The sequence below is a fragment of the Saimiri boliviensis genome, chromosome 2 (assembly GCF_048565385.1).
Source record: "Saimiri boliviensis isolate mSaiBol1 chromosome 2, mSaiBol1.pri, whole genome shotgun sequence".
NCBI classification, from domain to species: Eukaryota; Metazoa; Chordata; class Mammalia; order Primates; family Cebidae; genus Saimiri; species Saimiri boliviensis.
Window position 1 is genome coordinate 26,081,018 of NC_133450.1, and position 26,107 is coordinate 26,107,124.

General features: G+C 41.5%; 1 protein-coding gene across 1 annotated transcript in view; it reads left to right on the forward strand.

Moving 5' to 3' along the window:
- Nucleotides 1-26,107, forward strand: part of SPTLC2 (serine palmitoyltransferase long chain base subunit 2) — a 121,513-nt gene that overhangs the window by 25,402 nt on the left and 70,004 nt on the right. The window contains exons 3-5 of the mRNA XM_039469109.2: nucleotides 15,531-15,685; nucleotides 17,991-18,139; nucleotides 24,405-24,529. Coding sequence (XP_039325043.1) covers nucleotides 15,531-15,685; nucleotides 17,991-18,139; nucleotides 24,405-24,529 — 429 coding nt within the window. The remainder of the gene's footprint in view (nucleotides 1-15,530; nucleotides 15,686-17,990; nucleotides 18,140-24,404; nucleotides 24,530-26,107) is intronic.

The window sequence follows — 26,107 nt, forward strand, 5'->3', positions numbered from 1 at the left end:
TTTTTAAATAGAGACAGCATCTCGCCGTGTTGCCCAGGCTGGTCTCAAAATTTCCTGTGCTCAAGCGATCCTCCTGCCTTGGCTTCCCAAAGTGTTGGGATTACAGGACTGAGCCACCATGCCCCTAGGGGCAGTTTGGATCAGGGGATTGTCCGTAGAGATCTTGCACAGCTGATGCTCAAAGTGTGATGAATGAATGAAACCAAAAAGATACATCTGAATTACTTTGTTAGTGAGTACCTTATCTTTGGAAATTGTTTCATGTTTACAGAAAGTAAATTGGTGGTTTAAGTGTTGGGAGTCGCCCATGTATACTTTGTGTGAAAGAATTAGAGCACACATTTTATTCTGAAGTAGTTCCTCATTTTGTTTAGGAAACATAAACATTTGAAAGTTATGGGCCTTTGCAAAACCATTATACATGTAAATAATACTTAAATTATATGAAGATGTAGGATTTTAAAAAGTATCTGAGTAGCAAGGGGTTAATCAGGAAACAATTCTTGGAGGAAGTAATACAAGGAAATGTGGAGGTCGGGGGAAAGCTTTTGCCTCTGCAGTCTGTGGAGAGGATTGTATTAAATTATTCAAATTCATTTCAATGCGGTATTCCCAGTAGATAACATTAGTAAAACAGCCAAATTCTGCCATTTTCTTACAGAAATTCAGCTTTTATGGGGAAAGGAAAAGTCACTCAATCTTATGATAGATCATGTTTGTTTTCTATTGCTGGATCAGATATGGTGAAAGAGGGAGGCAAATGAAGTGTTAAACCAGAAGGAGGTGAGGGAAAGTGCTTACTTGGGATCATAAAATTCAAATAAAATGTTGCTACTTCCTCATTTCACTGAGAGAGCGGTATCCATAACCACATCCTGGTCTTCCACATTTTATTATAAAAGAGAGCCCAGTTTTAACTATGTTAATTCTTTCTTATAGGGAAATACTGGATGTTGCTTTGAATAGAACTAAGTCACACGGTTATACTAATAAAGATGAGTTACTATGAGTTTGTTCTATTTTATATAAGTTGCATAAAATTCTTGGAATTCTTTGCCCCCAATCCTTTGTTATTAGTGGTGTTTTGGATGAGAATGTTGTTTTTCCCAGTCTGTGGTTTATTTCTTTGTGATGTGAGGTGAAGCTAGTAGTCCAGAAACATGTACGTGACAGATACAGCAAAAGCTTGAATTAATAAAAACGTTCTAGGCTGAGGCAGGAAAATCACTCAAGGCCAGGAGTTTGAGGCCAGCTGACACAACATAATGAAACCTCGTCTCTACAAAGTGAAAAAATTTAAGAAAAAAATATTCTAATATTTATATAGGCAATAGCTAGGAACGTAGGGAGTAAATTATGGTAGGTAGTTCCACACACTCACTAAATTTTAAACTAACATTTTGCCTCCACAGCTCGTTCATGATCAGATATTTTAAAACGGAAGGACCAAATACCACATGTTCTCCCTTGTTTTTTTTTTATTTTTTTGAGGCAGAGTCTGTTGCCCAGGCTTCTGGGTCTGGCTCCTTTCACTCGGTGTAATGTATTTGAAGTTCATCCATGTTATAGCATGTATCGGTACTTCATTGCTTCTTTTTTTTTTGAGACGGAGTTTCACTCTTGTTACCCAGGCTGGAGTGCAATGGCGCGATCTCGGCTCACCGCAACCTCCGCCTCCTGGGTTCAGGCAATTCTCCTGCCTCAGCCTCCTGAGTAGCTGGGATTACAGGCACACGCCACCATGCCCAGCTAATTTTTTGTATTTTTAGTAGAGACGGGGTTTCACCATGTTGACCAGGATGGTCTCGATCCCTTGACCTTGTGATCCACCCGCCTCGGCCTCCCAAAGTGCTGGGATTACAGGCCTGAGCCACCGCGCCCGGACAACTTCATTGCTTCTTATTGCTGAATAATATTTCATCATATGGTGTAGTCATCTCTGTTTGCTCTAGGGATTTCTCACTGGTAAGAAATTATACTCATACCTTTCAAAGAAGTTTTGTAGTAGGTTTACCACTTTGTCCGTTTGGACTAGTGCCAGTGTTAGGTTTGCAAGAGTTTCCCTGTTACCTGTTTTCCCTGTTTTTCATGCCAGGAAAGCTTTTCCTTCAGATTGTCCCATGGCTAGTACCTTCACTTCCATTTTGTCCTCTTTTCTACTCAGGGCACCCCAGCTGATTTGCAGCATGACTCCCCCTTTCCTGCTTGCTTTTGTTTCCATTAGTATTTGTCACTGTCTGACATACTTTATTTGCTTTTATTTTTATTTTCTTGAGACAGAGTCTTGCTCTGTTGCCCAGGCTGGAGTGCAGTGGTGCAGTCTTGGCTCGCTGCAACTCTGTCTCCCAGATTAAAGCGATTCTCCTGCCTCAGCCTCCAGAATAGCTGGGACTAAGAACATGCGCAACCACACCTAATTTTTTTTTTTTTTAATGTTTTCAGTAGAGATAGGATTTTGCCATGTTGGCCAGGCTGGTCTTGAACTCCTGGGCTCATGTGATCTGCCTACCTCGGCCTCGCAAAGTGCTGGGATTACAGGTGTGAGCCACTGAGCCGGGTCTAGCAGACTTTATATTTTATATGTTTATCTTTCCCACCAGAACACAGATTCCAAGAGGGCTTTTTGTTTACTACTCTATACTACAGAGCGCTTGGCACATATTAGGTGCAGGCCAAGATCAAGACCAGCTTGGCCAACGTGGTAAAACTCCATCTTTACTAAAAATACAAAAATTAGGCCGGGTGCAGTGGCTCATGCCTATAATCCCAGCATTGTGGGAGGCTGAAATAGGTGGATCATGAGGTCAGGAGATCGAGACTGTCCTGGACAACATGGTAAAACCCTGTCGCTACTAAAATACAATTTGGCTCACTGCAACCTCTGCCTCCCGGGTTCAAGTGATTCTTATGCCTCAGTCTCCTGAGTAGCTGCGACTATAGGCGTGCACCACCATACCCAGCTAATTTTTAGTAGAGACGGGGTTTCACCATGTTGCCTAGGCTTGTCTTGAACTCCTGGGCTCATGTGATCTGCCTACCTCAGCCTCGCAAAGTGCTGGGATTACAGGCATGAGCCACAGTGCCCGGCCATTGTCTCAAAAAAAAAAAAAAAAAAGTTTAAGATATGAATGGTATTGTGAGTGGTGGTACCAGTAACAATGTAAGTGTTTTTAAGTATTCCTGGTCGGGGGGGTGGGTGTGTACATACAAACATGCAAATGACTGTTTTGGATGTAGGAAAAAATCAATGTTTATCTTGAAATTTCATTCTACACTTTCATGGACAGCATAGAAAGAGCAAGGAAGTCGCTTCCTGTTTTTAACACTAAAAACAGGAAAGGACAGACAGTGGTGTGACCCATATGAATAGTAAGGAAAGCCCTTAATTAACTGTGGTTCAGAGGTTTAAAAGTTGCAGTCTAAAAACCTTTGAGTATTTTACCTACTTTTTTTTAACTAGAGGTAAAAACATAATTTTCGCTTATAAATACTTTGAGAATTTATCATGCTTTCTCTTTTTTTAAAATTTTTTTATTTTTTTGAGTCAGGGTCTTACTCTGTCACCCAGGCTGGAGTGCAGTGGCACAATCTCAGCTCACTGCAGCCTCCACCTCCCTAGGCTCAGGTGATCCTCCCACCTCAGCCTCCAGAGTTGCTGGAAGCACAGGCACATACCACCATGCCCTGCTAATGTTTGTATTTCTTGTGGAGACTGGGTTTTGCCATGTTGCCCAGGCTGATCTTGAACTCCTGGACTTAAGTGATCCTCCTGCCTCATCCTCCCAAAGTACTGGGATTACAGGTGTGAGCCACCTTGCCTGGGCCATTTTTTTTTCCTTTTCTGAGACAGTGTCTTGCTCTGTTGCCCAGTCTGGTGCAGTGGCACAATTTCAGTTCACTGCAACTTTTGCCTCCCGCACTCCAGTGGTTCTCCTACCTCAGCCTCCTGAGCAGCTGGGACTAGAGGCGCATGCCACCACAACTGGCTAATTTTTGTATTTTTTTGTAGAGACACGGTTTCACCTTGTTGCCCAGGTTGGTCTTGAATTCCTGAGCTCAAGTGATCCACCTGCCTTGGCCTCCTAAAATCCTGGGATTATAGGCATGAGCCACTGCGCCTGGCTATTATGCATTTTAACTGTATGATGACTCCATTTTCAACACTTCCTCAGGTGGGAATTATTTGGGATTTTAAAATTTTTAGTTTAAGTTTTGAAACAATTTTGTCATGTTTCGTTTATTCTAAATCTATCGCATGATGCTGTTTCCTTTTTCAGTAGAAAAGACATTGATTAAAATTTAAAATTTAGAAAAGCTTGGTGGTGTGCACCTGTATGGAGTCCTGGCTGTATAGAGGCTGAGGTGGGGAGACAGCTTGAGTCCAAGAATTAGAGGCTGCAGTGAGCTATGATCATGCCACTTTTCTCCAGCCTGGGTGACAGAGTGAAGTACTGTTTCTAATGACAACAACAACAAAAGTATTCCCAAATAAAAATTCAAACTGTTATGGATTTTTTTTTACTATTTTGTCTTTGGTATGCAATATTATGTTTATAATGAAATGTCTTGAAATCTTTCAGCAGTATTATAGTACCAGCAAACAGCATTAGTTATGCTTTTAAAGAAAAGATTTTCAGATGTGTAGCTTTTAATCTCAGTGGCTATAAGTTATGAAGCACCTTAATCTTTTCCAGATGGTAACGGTCTTAGCACCATCAGACCAAGTAGATTTTTCTTGTGATCATCTATCAGGCTAAGTAAATTTGGATACATATATTTTCAGGAATTAGGCAGCTCAACAAACCCTGTCACATAAAACTTTCTGAATAAACTTCATGTCATGGAAAATTGTTTTTTTTTCTTTATAGTTTGGTTTTCTTTTAAAGTGAAACACACTCTTTTTTTAAATTTTATTACTCCCTCCCCCCCTCTTTTTTGAGATGGAGTTTCGCTCTTGTTGCTGGAGTACAGTGGTGCAATCTCAGCTCACTGCAACCTCTGCCTCCTGGGTTCAAGCGATTCTCCTGGCTCAGCCTCCCGAGCAGCTGAGATTACAGGCATGCACCACTATGCCTGGCTAATTTTTTTTTTTTTTTTTTTTTTGAGACGGAGTTTCGCTCTTGTTGCCCAGGCTGGAGTGCAATGGCACGATCTCGGCTCACCGCAACCTCCGCCTCCTGGGCTCAGGCAATTCTCCTGCCTCAGCCTCCTGAGTAGCTGGGATTACAGGCACGTGCCACCATGCCCAGCTAATTTTTTGTATTTTTAGTAGAGACGGGGTTTCACCATGTTGACCAGGATGGTCTCGATCTCTCGACCTCGTGATCCACCCGCCTCAGCCTCCCAAAGTGCTGGGATTACAGGCTTGAGCCACCGCGCCCGGCTAATTTTGTATTTTTTAAATAGATATGGGATTTCTCCATGGTCATAAGGCTACTCTTGAGTTCTCCCAACCTCAGGTGATCCTCCCACCTCAGCCTCCCAAAGTGCTGGGATTACAGGCATGAGCCACCGTGCCTGGCCCTTTCCATTATTTTTTAACCTTTTCATTGGTTGTGTATAACCAATATACACATACATGGAGTACACATCTATACATTAATTAGTTAAAAGAATGAAAAGTAAATGTGGCGTGCCTGGTGCAGTGGCTCACGCCTGTAATCCCAGCACTTTAGGAGGCTGAGGCAGGTGGGTCACTTGAGGTCAGGAATTCAAGACTAGCCTGGCCAACATGGTGAAACCCCATCTCTACTAAAAGTACAAAAATTAGGCTGGGCACGGTGAAGGCTGGGCACGGTGAAGGCTGGGCACGGTGACTCACATCTTTAATCCCAGCACTTTGGGAGGCCAAGGTGGGTGGATCATGAAGTCAGGGGATTGAGACCATCCTGGACAACATGGTGAAACCCCGTCTCTACTAAAATACAAAAAATTAGCCACGTGTGGTGGTACGTGCCTGTAGTCCCAGCTACTCTGGAGGCCGAGGCAGGGGAATTGCTTGAACCCGGGAGGCAGAGATTGCAGTAAGCCAAGATTTTGCCACTGTACTTTAAAAAAAAAAAAAAAAAAGAACCCAGAAGAATTAGCTGGACATTATGGTACATTCCTGTAATCCCAGTTACTCAGGAGGCTGAGGCATGAGAATTGCTTAAACCTGAGAGGTGGAGGTTGCAGTGAGCTAAGATCATGCTACTGTACTCCAGACTGGGCAACAAAGCGAGACTCTGTCTCAAAAAAAAAAAAAAAAAGTGTGGTATATAATGAATGCTTATATAATAAATAGGCAGCTAAGAAACCTCACCTGATGAGTAGCATGCTGCCATCCCTGCAGAAACCAGTCCCTGTGTGTGCCCCTCCTTAAGCTCCTGAGATAACCATTCTCTTGACTTTTCCTTATGGTTTTATCACTTGTGTATGCATCTATAAACAGTAAGTGTTAGTTAAGCCTGCTTTTGAACTTTACATAAATGCATTTGTGTTGTATATGTGTTTTTGTGCCTTAATTTGTTTACTCTGTAACAGAGGCTCCAGTCGTTTGTTAAGGATTCCCACTTCGTTTGTTTACATTGCTGTTTAGTATTTCATTGTAAATGAGTATGTCACACTTCATTAATTTCTTTTTTTGAGACAGAGTCTTGCTCTGTTGCCTAGGCTGGAGTGCAGTGGTATGATTTTGGCTCATTGCAACCTCTGCCTCCTGGGTTCAAGTGATTCTCCTGCCTTTTGAGTAGCTGGAATTACCGGCATGTGCCATCATGTCCAGCTGATTTTCATATTTTTAGTAGAAATGGGGTTTTGCCATGTTGGCCAGGCTTGTCTTGAACTCCTGTCTTCAGGTGATCCACCCAGCTCGGCCTCCCAAAGTGCTGAGATTAAAGGCGTGAGCCACCGCCTGGCTTTCCTTCATTTTAATAATAATGGACATTGAGGCTTTTTTCATTTTTTGTCAGTGACTGATAAAGCTACTATAAATGTTCTGATATATATGTGTTTCCTGCATGTAAATATGAGTTATTCCAGGGTCGGAATTTCTGGGTTATAAAGTTTTAGAGTATGCATGTCTTCAGTTTCACTAGATAGTGCCAAATTATTTTCCAAAGTGATTGTACTGGTTTAACTATCTGCTGTGTTTGAGAATTCTTGCTGTTCCACATCTCTTTACCAGTGCTCAGTATTGCCAGAATTTAAAATTTTTGCCAATTCAGTTGGTATATGTGTACTAGTATCTTATTGTGGTTTTAATTTGTAATTTTCTGTTGTCCAGTGAAGCCGAACAGCTTTTTATATGTTTAATGACCATTAGAAGTTCTGATTTCATGAAGTGTCTGTTCAGATCTTTTGTCCGTCTTTCTACTGGGTTTGTGTATTTTTCTAAGTTGTTTATAGGAAATGTTTATGTATCCTAGAAGATTTTGTAACTGTTGTCCCTCTTTTGTGGCTTGTCTTTCACTTAGCATAATGATTTCAAGGTTCATGTACCATTGTAGCAAGTAACAGTACTTCATTCCTGTATCACTGCATACGACTCCATTGTATGGATATACTACATTTTATCATCTTTTGGCTGTTGTGAATAGTGCTGCCATGAACATTCATATACAAGTATTTGTTTGAGTATCTGTTTCCAGTTGGTATGTATCTAAGACTGGAATTGCTAGGTCACATGAAAAGTCTCTATTTACCTTTTAAAAAAATATTTTTGACTGGGCACAGTGGCTCATGCCTGTAGTCCGAACACTTTAGGCCAAGGTGGGCGGATCACTTCAGGTCAGGAGTTTGAGACCAGCCTGGCCAACATGGTGAAACCCCATGTCTATTAAAAATATAAAAATTAGCTGGACATGGTTGTGCATGTGTGCAATCCCAGCTACTGGGGAGGCTGAGGCATGAGAATCACTTGAACCCAGGAGATGGATGTTGCAGTGAGTCTAGATTGCACCACTGCACTCCAGCCTGGATCACAGAGCAAGACTCCATCTCAAAAACGCAAACAAACAAAGAAACAAAAAACACAACTTTTAAAAAAAGTCAGGTTTATCATAGTCAAAGTCTACGTGTACCTTTGAGAAACCAACACTTTTCCACCTTGGCTGTGCCGTTTTACATTTCTACCAGCAAATGTATTAAAGATTTTTCTAAGAGTCATGTAGTTTTATATTTAGGTCTATGCTCTTTTTGAGTTAATTGTATAGTGTGAGATTTTTAATTGTATGGTGTGAGCAGGGGTCATTTTTTTGACCAGTGGATGTTTGACCACCTTAGTGAGAAAGTTTTTAAAATAAGTATGGCATTTAAAAGTAATCTGTGAAGGTCTAAATACTTTATAATTTTGTAGATTTTAATCTTTCTCTCAGCTTTTCCTTTACTTAGCAAGTTTTGAATAGAAGTAAAGCTATTTGATGATTCTCTTATGTTCCTTAAAGACTGCTAGAGTTGGTTTACTTGTCCTAGTTTATTTTCCATGCCCTGGGTGCATAGGTCAAGGGTGCAACTTTAAATCATCCTGACCTTGAGAAGATGCTGAAACAGTTCTAAGCACATTTGCCAAGCTTTTTATCCTAACATCAAAGCAGTGATTGTTTGCCTCAGATGCTCGTGTTTGAGAGAAGTTTTGTCTTTTGATATATTGAGATTTGAGGCCTAGACTCTAAAATAAATAAAAGTTATTAAATTAGAACTGACATTGAGAATTCTTAATTGAATTAGTATTAACACTACCATTAATAGTATTAATTTGTAATAATACTAGAGTCTCAGTTTTGGCTTTGTCACTGCATTGTTAATGTGACTTGAACAAAGAATTTAAATTTTATTCATTGAACTTACAAAATACAACTAATAAGTTATTAAACATCTGTTTCTCAGCAATAATTACAATGACCCATGCATCAAATTTTTGGTGGAGTTACCAAAAACAAACATAAGTCATTCAAGTAAACAGGGAATTCAACATGTATGGCTTTGTGGAGGGGTGAGAGCAGTGAGGTTTGGGGCCTCCCTCCTCTAACAAGGCAGCTACCTTAAACTAGGAAACTGCTCCTGCCATCACAGCTGCCGCACTAGCAGAGGCTGGTGAATAGGCAGCGGCACATACAATCGCACTGGTGCCAATCCAGCACTGAGGTTTGCTGGGGCAAAGTGTGGCCCCTGCCTTGTATGTGCTTCTCACTGGTAGACCCTATATCACATCCACATCCCGATCACAAAGGTGTCCAGGAAATATGGTTTTTAGCCTTCCAGCTCCTAACTCTGTGTGTGTGTGTCTGTGTGTCTTATAGGGCTTTTGTAATGTGTGTGTTGGTCACGTACAGAACTTAGGAAAAGAATGGGAAGGCCAGTAGCACAGTGGTCTTGAAGTGCTTTGAATGCTATCAAAGTATTTCAGATTGGGCCAGGCACAGTGGCTCATGCCTGTAATCCCAGCACTTTAGGAGGCTGAGGTGGCCATATCATCTGAGGTTGGGAGTTTGAGATCAACCTGATCAACATAGAGAAACCCTGTCTCTACTAAAAAATACAAAATTAACCAGGCATGGTGGTGCATGTCTGTAATCCCAGCTACTTGGGAGGCTGAGACAGGAGAATCACTTGAACCCGGGAGCCGGAGGATGCAGTGAGCCGAGATCACGCCATTGCACTCCAGTCTGTGCGACAAGTGTGAAACTCCATCTCAAAAAAAAAAAAAAAAAAAAAAAAAGGTGTTTCAGGTTGATTTAGTAGCATCACCAAATGAGAGGCAGTGCAGCATTGGGGTTAGGAGCACAGAGTGAATTTAGAAGGCCTGCATCATCTGTTCATGGTGACTCTGGCTGCTTTCCTAAGTGGGAAAGCCCTTTCGCCTTTCTGAAAGTGGAAGAAATGATACCTTCCTTAAGAATATGCAGAGTATGTATATTTACATACTTACCTATATAAGTGTATAAATATATGTGCATGTAAAGCACTTGGCAAGTGCCTGGTATGTCATAAATACTCAAAAGATGGGCACTCTTGTTGCTGTTGTGATTATTCATCATCTTTATTATCATCATGTAAATATATTTGGCCATCTGTGTTGGGCCAGAATGATGCTTAACAAAGGGACAGTTGTTAGAAAGTGGACTTCAGAAAGTGGTAGCACTCAACTTTTCCCTTGTGTTCTTAGCACCTGCATAAGCACTAGAATAGGTGGTACTTATTTCTATTACATTAAACAATATAGGAAGCTCGCCTTAAATAGGCTTAACCAGTAAAGAATATTTATTGGCTTATTATTGAGATGTCCCCAGACTACTTTTGGTAAGGTCTTCATCGATCTCTAATTAGCAAATCCAAGAGTTTGAATTGTTTTCTTGAGTTGAGAAGGCTCTTAAGTGATGAGTATTTCAAGCCCAGTGATCCAGCATTTTAGTCTTGAGTAGATACTGTTTTTCCTTTACTTACATGTGCTAGGATATGGGATTTGTGAAGGTCTTCAGAAAGAATGCTTATGGGTATATCCTTAAGGCTGCTTGAACTTTATCATTGTCACTCCCTTATCAGTTAGGTATTCTCTCCTTCTTTGGGCAAACATCCTTTTATAATACTTACTATATTGTATTTATTTGTGTGTTTCTCCACTACACTAAGAGTTCTTAAGGAGTATAGAGGTTGTTCTTACTCATTTTTATTCCCAATGCCCAGTTTAGTGCCTGGAAGGTACTGCTCAGTAAATATTTGTCAGTGACTGAGTATTGGGTCAATGATGATGCGTATTACATAAGCCTTAACTAAAGTCATTTCACAGTGACCAAACTGAGGAGGAGGAAAAGGGTGGTGGAGATGAGGGGAATAAGGGTTGGAATAGTGAGTGTATTACTTTTTGTGGAGAGAACTGTCTTGTATTTTAATGTATCCTGAAAGTCTAGCACATAATCCGGTATGTATTGAGTACTCACTAAAATATGTTTGAATGAACGTGTGGAAAGATTACTTCCCTAGTTTAACTGTGGTCTTAGACTATTTAAAGTTAACCTGGTATTTTTGGAAACACGCTCTCATTGCCTAGAACTGGAACTACCAGTTGTGACCCCTCCTCTCATTTTTTTCATGGCTAGGTTGCAGGGAGTTTGGTTTGCTGCCCTTCGCATCTTTCTAAAAATTATTATTATTATTATGAGACAGTGTCTCACTCTGTTGCCCAGGTTGAAGTGCAGTGGTACGATCTCGGCTCACCTACACATCCTCAACCTCCTGAGCTCAAGTGATCCTCCCACCTCAACCTCCTGAGTAGCTGGGACTACAGGCATGTGCCACCACACCTGGCTAATTTTTGCATTTTTTATAGTGATAGAGTTTCACTAAATTGCCCAGCTGGTCTCAAACTCTTGGGCTTAAGCGATCCACCAACCTTGGCCTCCCAAAGTGCTAGGATTACAGCGTGAACCACTGCTCCCAGCCATACCCATCAAATCTTTCTGCTGAACCTACTAACTGAGATCAGAGCTACTACTCTGGAGCTTAGCTAAGGAGTAAAGGGGAACTGAGACTTCTGCCAAGAGTCCCTCTCTCCTACTATTCTATCCCACCTGCTTTTGGTCTCCAACATTCCTCATTGTGACAGCTTCTCCTCCTTTACCCCGTGCTAGTGTGTTCCTGTCTCAGGGACTTAATCATTTGTTAAGGAGAGGTGGAGATGTCTGACCACGACGGACACAATTCTTTGTTCAGGAAATTGGGACCCATTCTTTCCTTCCTAACCCCAGACAGCTGTGCCTCTGGCTTTCTTTGTTTAGCCCAAGGCCGAGGGGTGAAGCTCTACCTCATTCTGGCCTGCAGCCTTTTCTATTTCTAGTATTTGGAGCTGACTCAGGTTTTTCTGTTTTGTCTAATAAAAACAAAAAAATACTGATTTTGTTGCTAATAAGAATTGGTAAGGAAATATTTCTCTTAATATTGGAGTTAATACTTTGAACATTAATGTGAAGTGTTTAGAAAGGTTATAAAGAAATGAGATCGGCCGGGAGCAGTGACTCATGCCTGTAATCCCAGCACTTTGAGAGGCTGAGGCTGGCGGATCATTCGAGGTCAGGAGTTCGAGACCAGCCTCACTGACATGGTGAAACTCTGTCTCCACTAAAAAATACAGAAATTAGCTGGGCGTGGTGGCTGGCACCTGTAATCTCAGCTGCTTGGGAGTCAGGGGCAGGAGAATTGCTTGAATACAGGAAGCAGAGGTTGCAGTGAGCTTAGATGGTACCGTTGCACTCCAGCCTGGGTGACAGAGTGAGACTCTGCCTAAAAAAAAAAAAGAAATGAGATAATCAGTACTGTCATTTCTTTCATTAGAAGAGCCAGTACTGTTATTTTTTTTGATGTGAATGAAAAGGATTTAAGACTACTTTTTGTTTTTTCCTTTGGGAAATAAATGCATGGGTAATAACAGCCAAATTAAAAGTTTTAATTAGAATTGGATGTCTCTATTTCTATTTTCATTCAACCAGTATACTTGTTGGAAGAGGAGACTATCAAAACGGACATACCATGTAAATGGAAAATTTGCAATTGTGATAGACATGTTATTTATGGATATTTTCTGTCCCGAGGAAAGGTATTAGAACCAATTGTAAGAGAGATGGGGGCCAGGTGTAATGGCTCACGCCTGTAATACCAGCCGAGAAAGGTGGATCACCTGAGGTCAGGAGTTCAAGACCAACCTGGTCAACATAGTGAAACCCTGTCTCTACTAAAAATACAAAAAAATTGACTGGGCATGGTGACGGGCACCTGTAATCCCAGCTACTTGGGAGGTTGTGGCAGGAGAATTGCTTGAACCCAGGAGGTGGAGGTTGTAGTAAGCTGAGATCACACCATTGTACTGCATCCTGGGCAACAAGAGCAAAACTCAGCCTCAAAAAAAAAAAAAAAGAGAGAGAGAGAGATGGTATCAGGTACTGCAGATTCTTAGAGTAGCTTCTGATTTTGCTCAGCCTTATTTATAAGATTTATCCTCTGTGAGGCTCCTTTAGTAGGCACTTGAGAGTCCAGTGTCATAGAAAGTTGTTAATTTTAGAGTTCCATGGTAGTCTTCTTTAGCAATGAAAATCTTTTGTTGTTGTTGTTGTTGTTGTTGTTTTGTTTTTTTTTAGCAATGAAAATCTTTTACAGAATAAGGCTTACACTTTTTTAATGTTTTTGACTAATTTAGTTAACAGGTTAATTTATATTGGCATCAAGCCCAGATCTGATGGCTATAAACTCAGTGGTTAGCTGATATAGTAAAACTGTAGTTTCGTTTTCTTGTGGTTTGGTTTAACCTTTGCATTCAAGAGTTTAAGTAGATCTCATGTGGTCTGGTCACATGTGTTCTGAGTAGTGGTCATACCACACCAGGCATAGCATTTCCGCTCCACTGTGACTTGATTTTTCTACAGAGTTAAGTTTTAGTACAACTTAATCTCTCAGAGGAAGGGAGCTTTTAAGTTCCTGAGCATGGGAATTCATTTGGGGAATTTCTCTTCTCTTTCCTCCCCTCCCCTCCCCTCTTTAAAATTTTTAGAGTCCCACTAGGTTACCCAGGCTGCTCTTGACCTCTTGGGCCCAAGTGATCCTCCCACCTTAGCCTCCCGGGTATTGGGATTACAGGTGTGAGCTGCTGTGTCCTGCCTTCTTTTGTTTTTGAGACAGGGTCTTACTCTGTTGCACAGACTGGAGTGCAGTAGTGCAGTCATAGCTCACTGTGACTTGAGATTCCTGGCCACAAGCAGTTCTTCCACCTTAGCTTCACAAAGTGTTGGGATTACAGGCATGAAGCATTGCACCTGGACTCTTTTGAGACGGAGTTTCGCCCTTGTTACCCAGGCTGGAGTGCAATGGCGCGATCTCGGCTCACCGCAACCTCCGCCTCCTGGGCTCAGGCAATTCTCCTGCCTCAGCCTCCTGAGTAGCTGGGATTACAGGCACGTGCCACCATGCCCAGCTAATTTTTTGCACTTTTAGTAGAGATGGGGTTTCACCATGTTGACCAGGATGGTCTCGATCTCTCGACCTCGTGATCCACCTGCCTCGGCCTCCCAAAGTGCTGAGATTACAGGCTTGAGCCACCGCGCCCGGCTTTTTTTTTCTTTTTTAAAAAATTCCTTTCTAAAGGGAAAAGAACCTAAGGTGGGTGGTTTCCTATAAATCTCCATTGCCTTTTTTTTTTGTTTTTGAGACAGAGTCTCATTCTGTTGCCCAGGCTAGAGTGCAGTGACCACGGCCCACTGCAACCTCCGCCTCCCGGGTTTCAAGCAATTTTCCTGCCTCAGCCCCCCTGAGTAGTTGGAATTACAGGCACATGGCACCATGCCCAACTAATTTTTACATTTTTAGTGGAGACAGGGTTTTGCCATATTGGTCAAGCTGATCTTGAACTCCTGAGACTTCAAGTGATCTGCCCACCTATCCGCCTCGGCCTCCAAAAGTGCTGGCATACGGTCATGAGCCCCCACACCTGGCCCCTATAGCCTATTTTGTAGTATTTCTTGTTTATTATTTTCTCTTTGGATTTGTTTCATTTTGATCATTGAAAATATGCAAAGGATGGAATCTTAATTTTGGAATTATTTTTCCTCGTTGAAATTGGAATTATTTATGGCATTTCCCCTAATCTATTAATGTGGGGAGGTTTGTGGGGAAGGAAGAGCTGTCTTTTTGAGATTATTGGGAAGGGAAACTATTTAATGGCAGAATTGTACAACTACATTTTATTTTTACGAGGCCTACTTTATTAATTTAAATTTGTTTGCTCTACATTCGTGAAGTCAGTTATTGGAAACCATGTAATATATGTCAGCTATCAAAGTTAAGTGACTTTTATCTGATATGAGTTGTATTAAAATGAACATAGAGAATTGATGCCTTTCCAGATGTTTTCCCGATACCTCAGGGTTTTTGTTGTTGATTTTGTTTTGAGATAGGGTCTCTGTTATCCAACCTGGAATACAGTGGTGCCGTCATAGCTCACGGCAGCCCAAACCTCCTGAGCTCACAGGATCTTCCTGCCTTGCTTCCAGAGTATCTGGGACTACAGCTACACTGCACCTGACTAATTTTTAAAATGCTTTTGTTGAGACACAGTCTTGCTATGTTGCCTAGGCTGGTCTCTAACTCCTGGGCTCAAGCAACTCCTGCATTGACTTTCTAAAGTTCTGGAATTATAGGCGTGAGCCACCAAGCCTGTCCTGATTTAGCAGTTAATTAAATATAAGTGGCCTCTCATTCTCAGGTGCTCTTACAGTATGAAAATGGAAGTTGTAAAGTTAGTTTTTAAAGTAGCTCAGTGGAATAATAGACAGTGGAGACTAGGAAGGGTGAAGGAGTGAGGGTGGATGATGAGAAATTACTTAATAGGTACTGTGTGTTATTTGAATGATTGATACCCTAAAAGCCCTGACTTGTCCATTACACAATCTTGCACGTAATGACATTGCACTTGTACCCCATAAATTTATGTCAATAAAAAAGTCATGTCATCTGTCAAAAAAATTGTAATGAAGTAACTAAATTTATGGTATGTCACCATTTCTTGGCAGGACTTTGTGTCATTGTATCAAGATTTTGAAAACTTTTATACAAGGAACCTCTACATGAGGATAAGAGACAACTGGAATCGGCCAATCTGTAGTGTGCCTGGAGCCAGGGTGGACATCATGGAGAGACAGTCTCATGATTATAACTGGTCCTTCAAGTGAGTCTTGGTTGGGAAATTATTTCTTGACAACAACTACAAAAGGGTTTCTTCATTTGAGAAAATATGTTATTGCAAATTGAGTATTTCCTCAAAATAGGAGTAGCAGCTGAGGATACAATATAATATGATTTGTTTCCTATTGTGTTTGATACTGTGTTAGATTATAGTTCAGAACGAAATCTGGCTTATTTATTTATTTTTTGAGACAGAGTTTTGCTCTGTTTCCCAGGCTGGAGTACAGTGGTGTGATCTCGGCTCACTGCAACTTCCGCCTCCCAGGTTCCAGCAATTCTCCTGCCTCGGCCTCCTGAATATCTGGGACTACACGAATGCACCATCATGCCTGGCTACTTTTTATATTTTTAGTAGAGATAGGGTTCCACCATGTTGGTCAGGCTGTCTTGAACACCTGATCTCAAGTGATCTGCCCCGTTCAGCCTCCCAAAGTGCTGAGATTACAGGCGTGAGCCACTGTGCCTGGCCTGGCTTATTTATTTTTTAAAATAACTGTTATTGATGAGAAACAGTATACAAAAGTCTAGTCCATTTTATTTTTGGTCTTACTTTTTAAAAAAATAAAAAAGAAAAGCTATCTTTTCCATTATGTCACTTAACAGAATCAAGTATCCAAATTTATTTCTGGGTATTTTGAGTTCTCAAATGATTTAAGGGTGAAATGTGGATTGTTTCTATTTAAATGAACTGAATTGTTTGGAAAACTTTTTTTGTTTTTAATATTATTTATTTATTTATTTATTTATATTTTTGAGACAGAGTCTTAATTTATTGCCCAGGCTGGAGTGCCATGTCACGATCTTGGCTCACTGCAACCTCTACCTCCCAAGTTCAAGTGAGTCTCCCACCTTAGCCTCCCTAGTAGCTGGGACTGCAGGGATGCATCACCACACCCAGCTGCCTTTTGTATTTTTAGTAGAGACGAGATTTCACCATGTTGGCCAGGCTGATCTCGAACTCCTGGCCTCAAGTGATCTGCCCACCTCGGCTTCCCAAAGTTCTGGGATTACAGGTGTGAGCCACTGTGCCTCGTCTTAACATTGTATTGTTTAGATTGGACAAGTATTACATGATTAAATTGCCATTATAAAAAATAAATAATGCAGATAAACTTAGTTCCCATGATGTGTTCCCCTGCACATCCACCCTCTTGCAAATCCTGCTTCACTCCCCAGAAGTGACTGTTACCATTTTATTTTGTATTATTTCTCAAGATCTTTTCTGTGGGGATATGTTTATAGTGTATCTGTTGGGGTTACACGCAGGTAGTTATTTTTCCATTATGGAATTGGCCTGGCGCAGTGGCTCATGCCTGTAATCCCAGCAGTTTGGGAGGCTGAGGCGGGCGGATCATGAGGTCAGGAGGTCAAGACCATCCTGGCTAACATGGTGAAACCCCATCTCTACTGAAAATACAAAAAATTAGCAGGGCATAGTGGCATGTGCCTATTGTCCCAGCTACTCAGGAGGCTGCAGCAGGAGAATGGCTTGAACCTGGGAGGTGGAGGTTGCGGTGAGCCAAGGTTTCGCCACTGCACTCCAGCCTGGGTGACAAGAGCAAAACTCTGTCTCAAAAAAAAGAAAAAAAACACACATTATTTTACAGCTTGCTTTTTTAGCTTGCTCATATCGGTATCACCCTTCTTGTGCATATTCACAGCAAGTTTATTATTTGTAGTAGCTCTGTTGTATTTTACAGTATAGATGTGCCATGGTGTGACAGGTTGTACTGTGTTAATACTCTCAAAATTTCAGAGAATTAAAACAGTAACAGTTTATCCTTGTCCATACTTCATGTTCATCCTAGGTTGGTGGGGCCCCTGAACCATGTTGTCCTTAGTTAGGGGCTGAGGCTGCCTCAGCTTCCACCATATGGAATGTCACTGGTCCCTGTCCTGAGGAACAGGTGTGGCAAATTGTGCAGTGACTCTTAAAGGATCCTCATGTGTATTTATGCTCATGTGTGGCAATTACTGAAGAATATATATATCTTTTTATGGATAAGTACTGCCAAACTACCCTCCAAAAAACAAACAAAAAGTATCCTGTAAGATAAGTGACTGTCCTGGGCAACACTGGATATCATTAGTTTTAAAATCTATTTATCACTATTAGTAAATGAAAATTAGTTATTTTAACTTCTATTTCCATAACTGGTAGTGTGTTTGAGATTTTTTTATGTAGAATTTGTTCTCTCTGCTTCCTTCTGTGTTACCAGTGCATTTACTATTACATTTAAGTACTTTTTTGCCCATGAATTTTATTGCTTTATGCTATTGATACACAGGTATACAGGGAATATAATAAAAGGTGTTATAAACATGGGTTCCTACAACTATCTTGGATTTGCACGGAATACTGGGTCATGTCAAGAAGCAGCCGCCAAAGTCCTAGAGGAGTATGGAGTTGGAGTGTGCAGCACTCGGCAGGAAATTGGTAAGTGAAAGCTGTATTTGGCCAGCTGCTGTTTTGACACTGTTTTAGTCTGGGGCAAATAATAGTAATATAGATCTAGAGTACTAAATATCCACACTTTGTCATGTCATTTCGATGAAGTAAAGAATCCTTTGTTTTTCTGAAGTGTGATGCATGATTTTAATGCTTTCAACACATTCTGAGATGTATTTATCTTTCCCAATGTGTTATACATACAGAATGTCTGTGAAAAGTCCTGCTAGTATTTGTTTCATTTATAACTTTAATGTTGATTTCATTGGCTTTTGCAAATGTTAGTGGTTAAGAGTGCCACTTATTAGGACACTGGCCATGTGAGAGTTAATCTGCTTTCATACTGATTAATTAGGGCTAATAATAATTCCTGCCTTATAGAGCTGTTTTTTTTTTTTTTTTTTTTTTGAGACGGAGTTTTGCTCTTGTTACCCAGGCTGGAGTGCAATGGCGCGATCTCGGCTCACCGCAACCTCCGCCTCCTGGGTTCAGGCAGTTCGCCTGCCTCAGCCTCCTGAGTAGCTGGGATTACAGGCACGCACCACCATGCCCAGCTAATTCTTTGAATTTTTTGTAGAGACGGGGTTTCACCATGTTGACCAGGATGGTCTCGATCTCTTGACCTCGTGATCCACCCACCTCAGCCTCCCAAAGTGCTGGGATTACAGGCTTGAGCCACCGCGCCTGGCCCGAAACTTTTTATTATTGTTATAAGTTTATAAAATATAAAAGTAATAGCTTTATATAAGGAGATTCAGTTTATTTTAGTTCAGAGAAAGATTGCAGATTTTTCCAGTTTGTTTCAGAGAACTGATAACCCTAGAAGTTATGAAAACTTTCCAAATACTTATTACTGTGAATTACCCCTAAACACAGATTCAAAGAACAGTTCATTATTAGCTGTTTCTCAGGGTTCTAGGTTCAAGCACAGTTGGGTGGTTCCTACCCAAGGTTCCTCTCACGGTTGCACTCAGTGGTGGCTGTATGGCTGCAGACCTGTGAAGCCTTCTTCATTCACATGTTTCACCTAGGCTAGGGTGGCTGGAGCTCTGTGTGGCCTCTCCATGTTTCTAGCTTGGGCTTCTTCTTACTATGGTGGTCTTGGGAGAGCTGTTTATCATGCATGGCAGCAGGCCTCTAGAGCAAGCATGCAAAGATACCTGTGACTGATGCCAGGAACAGTAGCTCATGCCTATTATCCCAGCACTTTGTGAGGCCAAGATAGGAAGAGCAGCTGAGCCTAAGAGTTCGAGATCAGCCTGAGCAACATAGTGAGACCCTGTCTATACAAAAAATAAAGTAGCCAAATGTGGTAGCACACACCTGTGATCCTAGCTACTCAGAAGGCTGAGGCAAGAGCATCCCTTGAGCCAAGGAGTTTGAGGCTGCAGTGAGCTATGATTGTACCACTGCACCCTAGCCTGTGACAGAGTGAAACCCTGTGTCAAAAAACAAAAGGATACTCAGTTGAAAGCTGGAAGGCTTATTATGCCCTAGCTGTACAGGTCCAGAATATCACTTATGCCTCTTCCTACTGGTCACCCCAGATTCAAGGGTTGTGGGGATTGCCCACCTCTACCTCCAAATGGGAAGAGTAAGAAAGAATTTGCATCCATATTTAATCTTCCACAGCAACTCTGTCAGCTCACTCAATTTAAAACAAAATGAAGAAAGGAAAAAGGAAAAGTAAAATTGTGCAGATTCAATATCTATTTGTTTAGTTAGATAAATACATAGACATATAGATAGATTGATACATAGATAGATGCAGGGTCTCTGTTGCCCAGGCTGGAGGGCAGTGGTACAGTCATAGTTCTCACTTCAGCCTCAAACTTCTGTACTTCAGTCATCCTCCCACCTCAGCCTCCTAAGTAGGTAGTACTGTAGGTAAACGCCACCATGCTCAGCTAATATTTATTTATTTATGGCCGGGCACGGTGGCTCATGCCTGTAATCCCAGCACTTTGGGAGGCCGAGGCGGGTGGATCACGAGGTCAAGAGATCGAGACCATCCTGGTCAACATGGTGAAACCCCGTCTCTACTAAAAATACAAAAAATTAGCTGGGCATGGTGGCGCATGCCTGTAATCCCAGCTACTCAGGAGGCTGAGGCAGGAGAATTGCCTGAACCCAGGAGGCGGAGGTTGCGGTGAGCTGAGATCGTGCCATTGCACTCCAGCCTGGATAACAAGAGCGAAACTCTGCTTCAAAAAAAAACAACAAAAAAATTTATTTATTTATTTATTTATTTATTCGAGATGGACTTTCACTATTGTTGCCCAGGCTGGAGTGCATTGGTGCCATCTTAGTTCACCACAACCTCCGCCTCCTGGGTTCAAGCAATTCTACTGGCTCAGCCTCCCGAGTAACTGGGATTACAGGTGCCTGCCACCATGCCCGGCTAATTTTTGTATTTTTAGTAGAGACGGGGTTTCACCGCGTTGGTCAGACTGGTCTCGAACTCCTGACCTCAGGTGATTTGCCCTCCCAAAGCCTTGGGATTATAGGTGTGAGTCACCATGCCTGTCCCACAATCTAATTTTAAATATTTTCATTGCTCCTAAAAGAAACCGCATACTTAGTAGCATTCATTGGATACTGTTTCCCTTCCCCCTACAAGTCCTTGGCAACTAGTAGTATACTTTTTGTCGTTCTAGATTTGCCTATTTTGGACATTTCATATAAAAGGAATTGTATAACATTTGGTCTGTCTGGCTTCCTTCACTAGCACAATATTTTCAGGATTCATCTGTGTTGTAGCATGTAATAGCATTCCATTCTTCTATATGACTGAGTAATTCTTTGTGTTGGGGTGCCACATCTTGTTTATTATCCACTTACCACTTGATAGTCATTTGGGTTGTTTCTGCTTTTTGGCTATTGTGAACAGTGCTGCTGTAAATGTGGGTGTACAAGTTTTTGTATGATATATTTTTGTTTCTCTTGGGTTTATATTTACAAGTGGAATTGCTAGGTCATATGGTAACTCTGTGTTTGACTTTTTGAGGAATTGCTAAACTGTTTTGCAAAGAGATTGTACTATTTTACAATCTCTCCCTCAATGATGTATGAGGGTTCCTATTCTTTTTTTTTTTTTTTTTTTTTTTTTGAGACGGAGTTTCGCTCTTGTTACCCAGGCTGGAGTGCAATGGTGCGATCTCGGCTCACCGCAACCTCCGCCTCCTGGGTTCAAGCAATTCTCCTGCCTCAGCCTAGCTGGGATTACAGGCACGTGCCACCATGCCCAACTAATTTTTTGTATTTTTAGTAGAGACGGGGTTTCACCATGTTGACCAGGATGGTCTCGATCTCTCGACCTCGTGATCCACCCGCCTCAGCCTCCCAAAGTGCTGGGATTACAGGCTTGAGCCACCGCGTCCGGCTCTCCTATTCATTTTTATATCATCTCCCAGTCATCTTGTTTGTAGCCCAACTTTAACCCTTGCTTACTTTGTTGCCTATTGTCTCTGGTTTTTAAGCTTCTCTGGGGTTCCATACGGTAAATTTACTTGATTTTCAAAGAATTCCACTCTGTAAGGTCATAGATATGACCTTCTTCTAACTGTGTCATTTTCCGCTTGTATTGGCTTCTTGCGGTTGCTGTAACAGAGTATCAGAAACAGAGTGATTCAAAACAACAAAAATTTCTAGTCTCATAATTCTGTGGGTTATAAGTTTGAGGTCCAAGTGTCAGCAGGGCCATGCTCTCTGATGCTCTGGAGAATCCTTCCTAGGTTCTGGTGTTGTCAGCAATCCATGATGTTCCCTGGCGTATAATAAATCACTCCATCACATGGCTATCTTCCTGTGTGTCAAACATTGTCGTCTTCTGGCCAGGCACAGTGGCTCATGCCTGTAATCTCAACACTCTAAGAGGCCGAGGTAGGTAGATTACTTGAGGTGAGGAGTTGGAGACCATCCTAGCCAACATGGTGAAACCCTGTCTTTACTAAAAATACAAGAATTAGCCAGGCGTGATGGAATGTGCATGCCTGTAATCCCACCTACTCTGGAGGCTGAAGCAGGAGAATCACTTGAACCTGGGAGGCAGAGGTTGCAGTGAACCAAGATTGCACCACTACACTTCACCTGGGCAACAGAGTGAGACTCTGTCTCAAGAAAAACAAACAAACAGCATTGTCTTCTTCAGTGTTCCCTCTGTGCATGTCTGTCTCTGTGTCCAAATTTCCCTTTTCTGTAAGGATATTAGCATCCCCCTAATTGCCTCATTTTAACTTGATCACCTCTGGAAAGTCCCAGTTTCCAAAGAAGGTCACATTCTTCTGGGAGTGAGGACTTCGAAGTATCTTTTTGGTGGGACACAATTGAACCCATAACATCATCCTTCTATATATTTTCCATTTTCATTCATTGTGTTTAGAATTACAGATGTCCACTAATTAATAAAAAGTTGAGCCTTTTGCTTTTATTTCTTGTTTATTCAGTTGTTTTGTGATGATTTTCAAGAGGAAAATGGGAGTAGAACATTTTTCTTTTCTTTTTTTTTTTTTTTTTTTTTTTGAGACGGAGTTTCGCTCTTGTTACCCAGGCTGGAGTGCAATGGCGCGATCTCGGCTCACCGCAACCTCCGCCTCCTGGGTTCAGGCAATTCTCCTGCCTCAGCCTCCCGAGTAGCTGGGATTACAGGCACGTGCCACTATGCCCAGCTAATTTTTTGTATTTTTAGTAGAGACGGGGTTTCACTATGTTGACCGGGATGGTTTCGATCTCTCGACCTCGTGATCCACCCGCCTCGGCCTCCCAAAGTGCTGGGATTACAGGCTTGAGCCACCGCGCCCGGCCGGGAGTAGAACATTTTTATTCCCCTATCTTAAAGCAGTTTCTAGCTGACACTCCAGAAATAACAACCCTTTTGATCTAATCCTGTGGTTAAAGGAGCATTGTGCAGTGATGACATAATAAGGATACCTTATACTTTTATGGCATTTTATATTTTATAAAGTGCTCAAACATTATCTCTCTTGATCCTCACAACAATGTCATGCGGTAGATAGGGCAAATTATTACTGCTATTTAGCAATATTTAGCTCAGGGAGATTCTAAGTGCTTTGATTAAGCAAGCCTTAAGGACATGTAGCTTGGATGACATGTCTTTAAGGCTTGCTTAATCAAAGCACTTAGAATCTTTCCTAGCATCTTGTCTTTCTGTAATGTCTTTTAGTCCTTAAAGATTGAGTACTAATATAAAATTGTAGTGCAAATTTACGAGTCAATTCACAGTGTGGGAAGAAACTTTTTTTTTTTTTTTTTGAGACAGAGTCTTACTCTGTTGCCTAGGCTGGAGTGCAGTGGCGTGATCTCAGCTCACTGCAGCCTCCGCCTCCAGCTTCAAGTGATTCTCCTGCGTTAGCCTCCAAGTAGCTGAGATTACAGGCATGTGCCACCACGCCCAGCTAATTTTTGTATTTTGAGTAGAGGTAGGGTTTTGCCATGTCCGCCAGGCTGGTCTTGAACTTCTGACCTTAGGTGATCTGTCCTCCTCAGCCTCCAAAAGTGCTGGAATTACAGGTGTGAGCCATCCTGCCTGGCTGGGAAGAAGCGTTTTTACCTATCTCTTGCTGCATAACAAACCGTTTCAAAACTTAGTGGTTTAAAACAGCAACAGATATTTATTTGCTCATGATTCTGCAATTTGGGGAGGGCTTGATGTTTTCTCAGCTTCGTGTGGTATTGGGTAGGCAATTATGACTGTGTATAGAGTATCCAAGATGTCTCAACTCACGTGTTTGACATCTCATCTGGGTGGCAGGAAGGGCAAGGCCTGACTGGGCGTCTCCCTGTTTCTCTCTCTCTTTCTCTCTCCCCAACTCCTTACGTCTTTCTCTTCTCCTTCCGTAGTCTGTTATCCTCCAGTCTCCCCTTCCCTCTGCCCATGTTCTGTTCTTACAATAGGCCAGTTAGACTGTTTCATGTGGCAGCTGACTTCAGAAGTGTAAAAGCAGATTTTGCTAGGCCCTCCTAAGGCCTAGACCTGGAACTGGTATGCACAAACAGGAATGGGAGAAATAATTGGCAACTCCCTTTGGAGAAATTCCACTGCAGGTGCTAAATCAGATTTTATTCAATTATTTTGTTCTTTATGAGCCGTCACTCTTCATACTGTTGACTCCTTCATAGATCTTAGTCTGAAAAGGACACAACACATACACTATGATTTCTTTATTAATAAAGTTATAAGTAATTCTTAAATTCAGGATTTTGTGATGTTCACTTTATTGACTTCTTCACACAGGAAACCTGGACAAACATGAAGAACTGGAGGAGCTTGTAGCAAGGTTCTTAGGCGTAGAAGCTGCTATGGCATATGGCATGGGATTTGCAACGAATTCAATGAACATTCCTGCTCTTGTTGGCAAAGTAAGATGATCTGTCATTTTTGAAAACTCCCTCATATGTATCTTCTTTTGTTTTGAAAAGCATTCAGAGTGAGTTGAAAGCTGTTGTAAACTTTAGACTAAACATAATTTAGCCAAAGATACTTCTATCATAAATTGTTTTTGTTTTTGTTTTGAGATGGAATCTTGCTCTGTTGCCCAGGCTGGAGTGCAGTGATGCTATCTCAGCTCACTGAAACTTCTGTCTCCCGTGTTCAGGTGATTCTCCTGCCTCAGTCTCCTGAATAGCTGGGACCACAGTCGTGCACCCACCATGCCTGGCTAATTTTTTGTATTTTTAGTAGAGGCAGGGTTTCACCATGTAGGCCAAGCTGGTCTCGAATTCCTGAATTCAGGTGATCACCCCACCTTGGCCTCCCAGAGTGCTATGATTACATATGTGAGCCACCGCACCTAGCCACAAATTGTTTTTCATTAAAAAAATAATAATAAAATTGAGATGAGGCCTCACTGTGTTGCCTAGGCTGGTCTCGAACTCCTGGGATCAGGTGATCCTCCTGCCTTGGCCTCCCAAAGTGCTGGGATTATGGGCATGAGCCATCATGCCCAGCCATATCACAAATTTTTGGACAGGTATAGCCCATGGATATTCATCAGTTGGAGTTTTCTTGCTAGAACCTGTGACCCTTATGTCTTCTGTCAGCTGATTCTTGCCTTCTTTATATCTGAAGGAAGTTGGATAAATAAAAACTTGGAAAAGACTAAGCTTATTAAGAAAGAAAGTTTAGTTTGGAAAGTTTTTTTTAACAGATAGTTTCTGCTAAGTAGAAAAATACGAAAATATGTAGTTACCCTAATACTTGATTTACTGCGATACATGTTGCTTAGGTTTATTTATTTATTTATTTATTTTATTTTGAGATGGAGTTTCACTGTTGTTGCCCAGGTGGGAGTGCCATGGTGCAATCTTGGCTCACTGCAACCCCCACCTCCCAGGTTCGAGCAATTCTCTTGTGTCAGCCTCCCAAGTAGCTAGTATTACAGGCACCCGTCTTCACGTCCAGCTAATTTTTGTATTTTTAGTAGAGTTGGGGTTTCACCATGTTGGCCAGGCTGGTTTTGAACTCCTGACCTCAGGGGATCCACCTGCCCTGGCCTCCCAAAGAGCTGGGATTATGGGTGTCAACCACCGTGCCCAGCCAATATATTTAGAAATTTTCGTGTGTGTGTGTGTGTGTGTGTATTTACATATTGTATATATTTATGTATAATATATAAACATATTTATATGTAAATACACTATTATGTATAATATATAAACACTATAATAACTATATTATATATGTATATATAATATGTTGTATAATTTATATGTATATGTATATATACACACATAACCGCAAGTGGGTAACACATGTGAGACTGCACAATCTGTATGTAAATATAAATTACATTTCAGCAGATTGGTACTCTCATCCTGAAAGGTCCCTTGAGGTTGGTTATTCTCATGTGTGACATAACATCTAGGAATGGTATATTGAAAATGTGGTAGGTTAACTCAAGCAGGAGAATTGAGTTTTTGTTTGTTGGTTGACTGTAT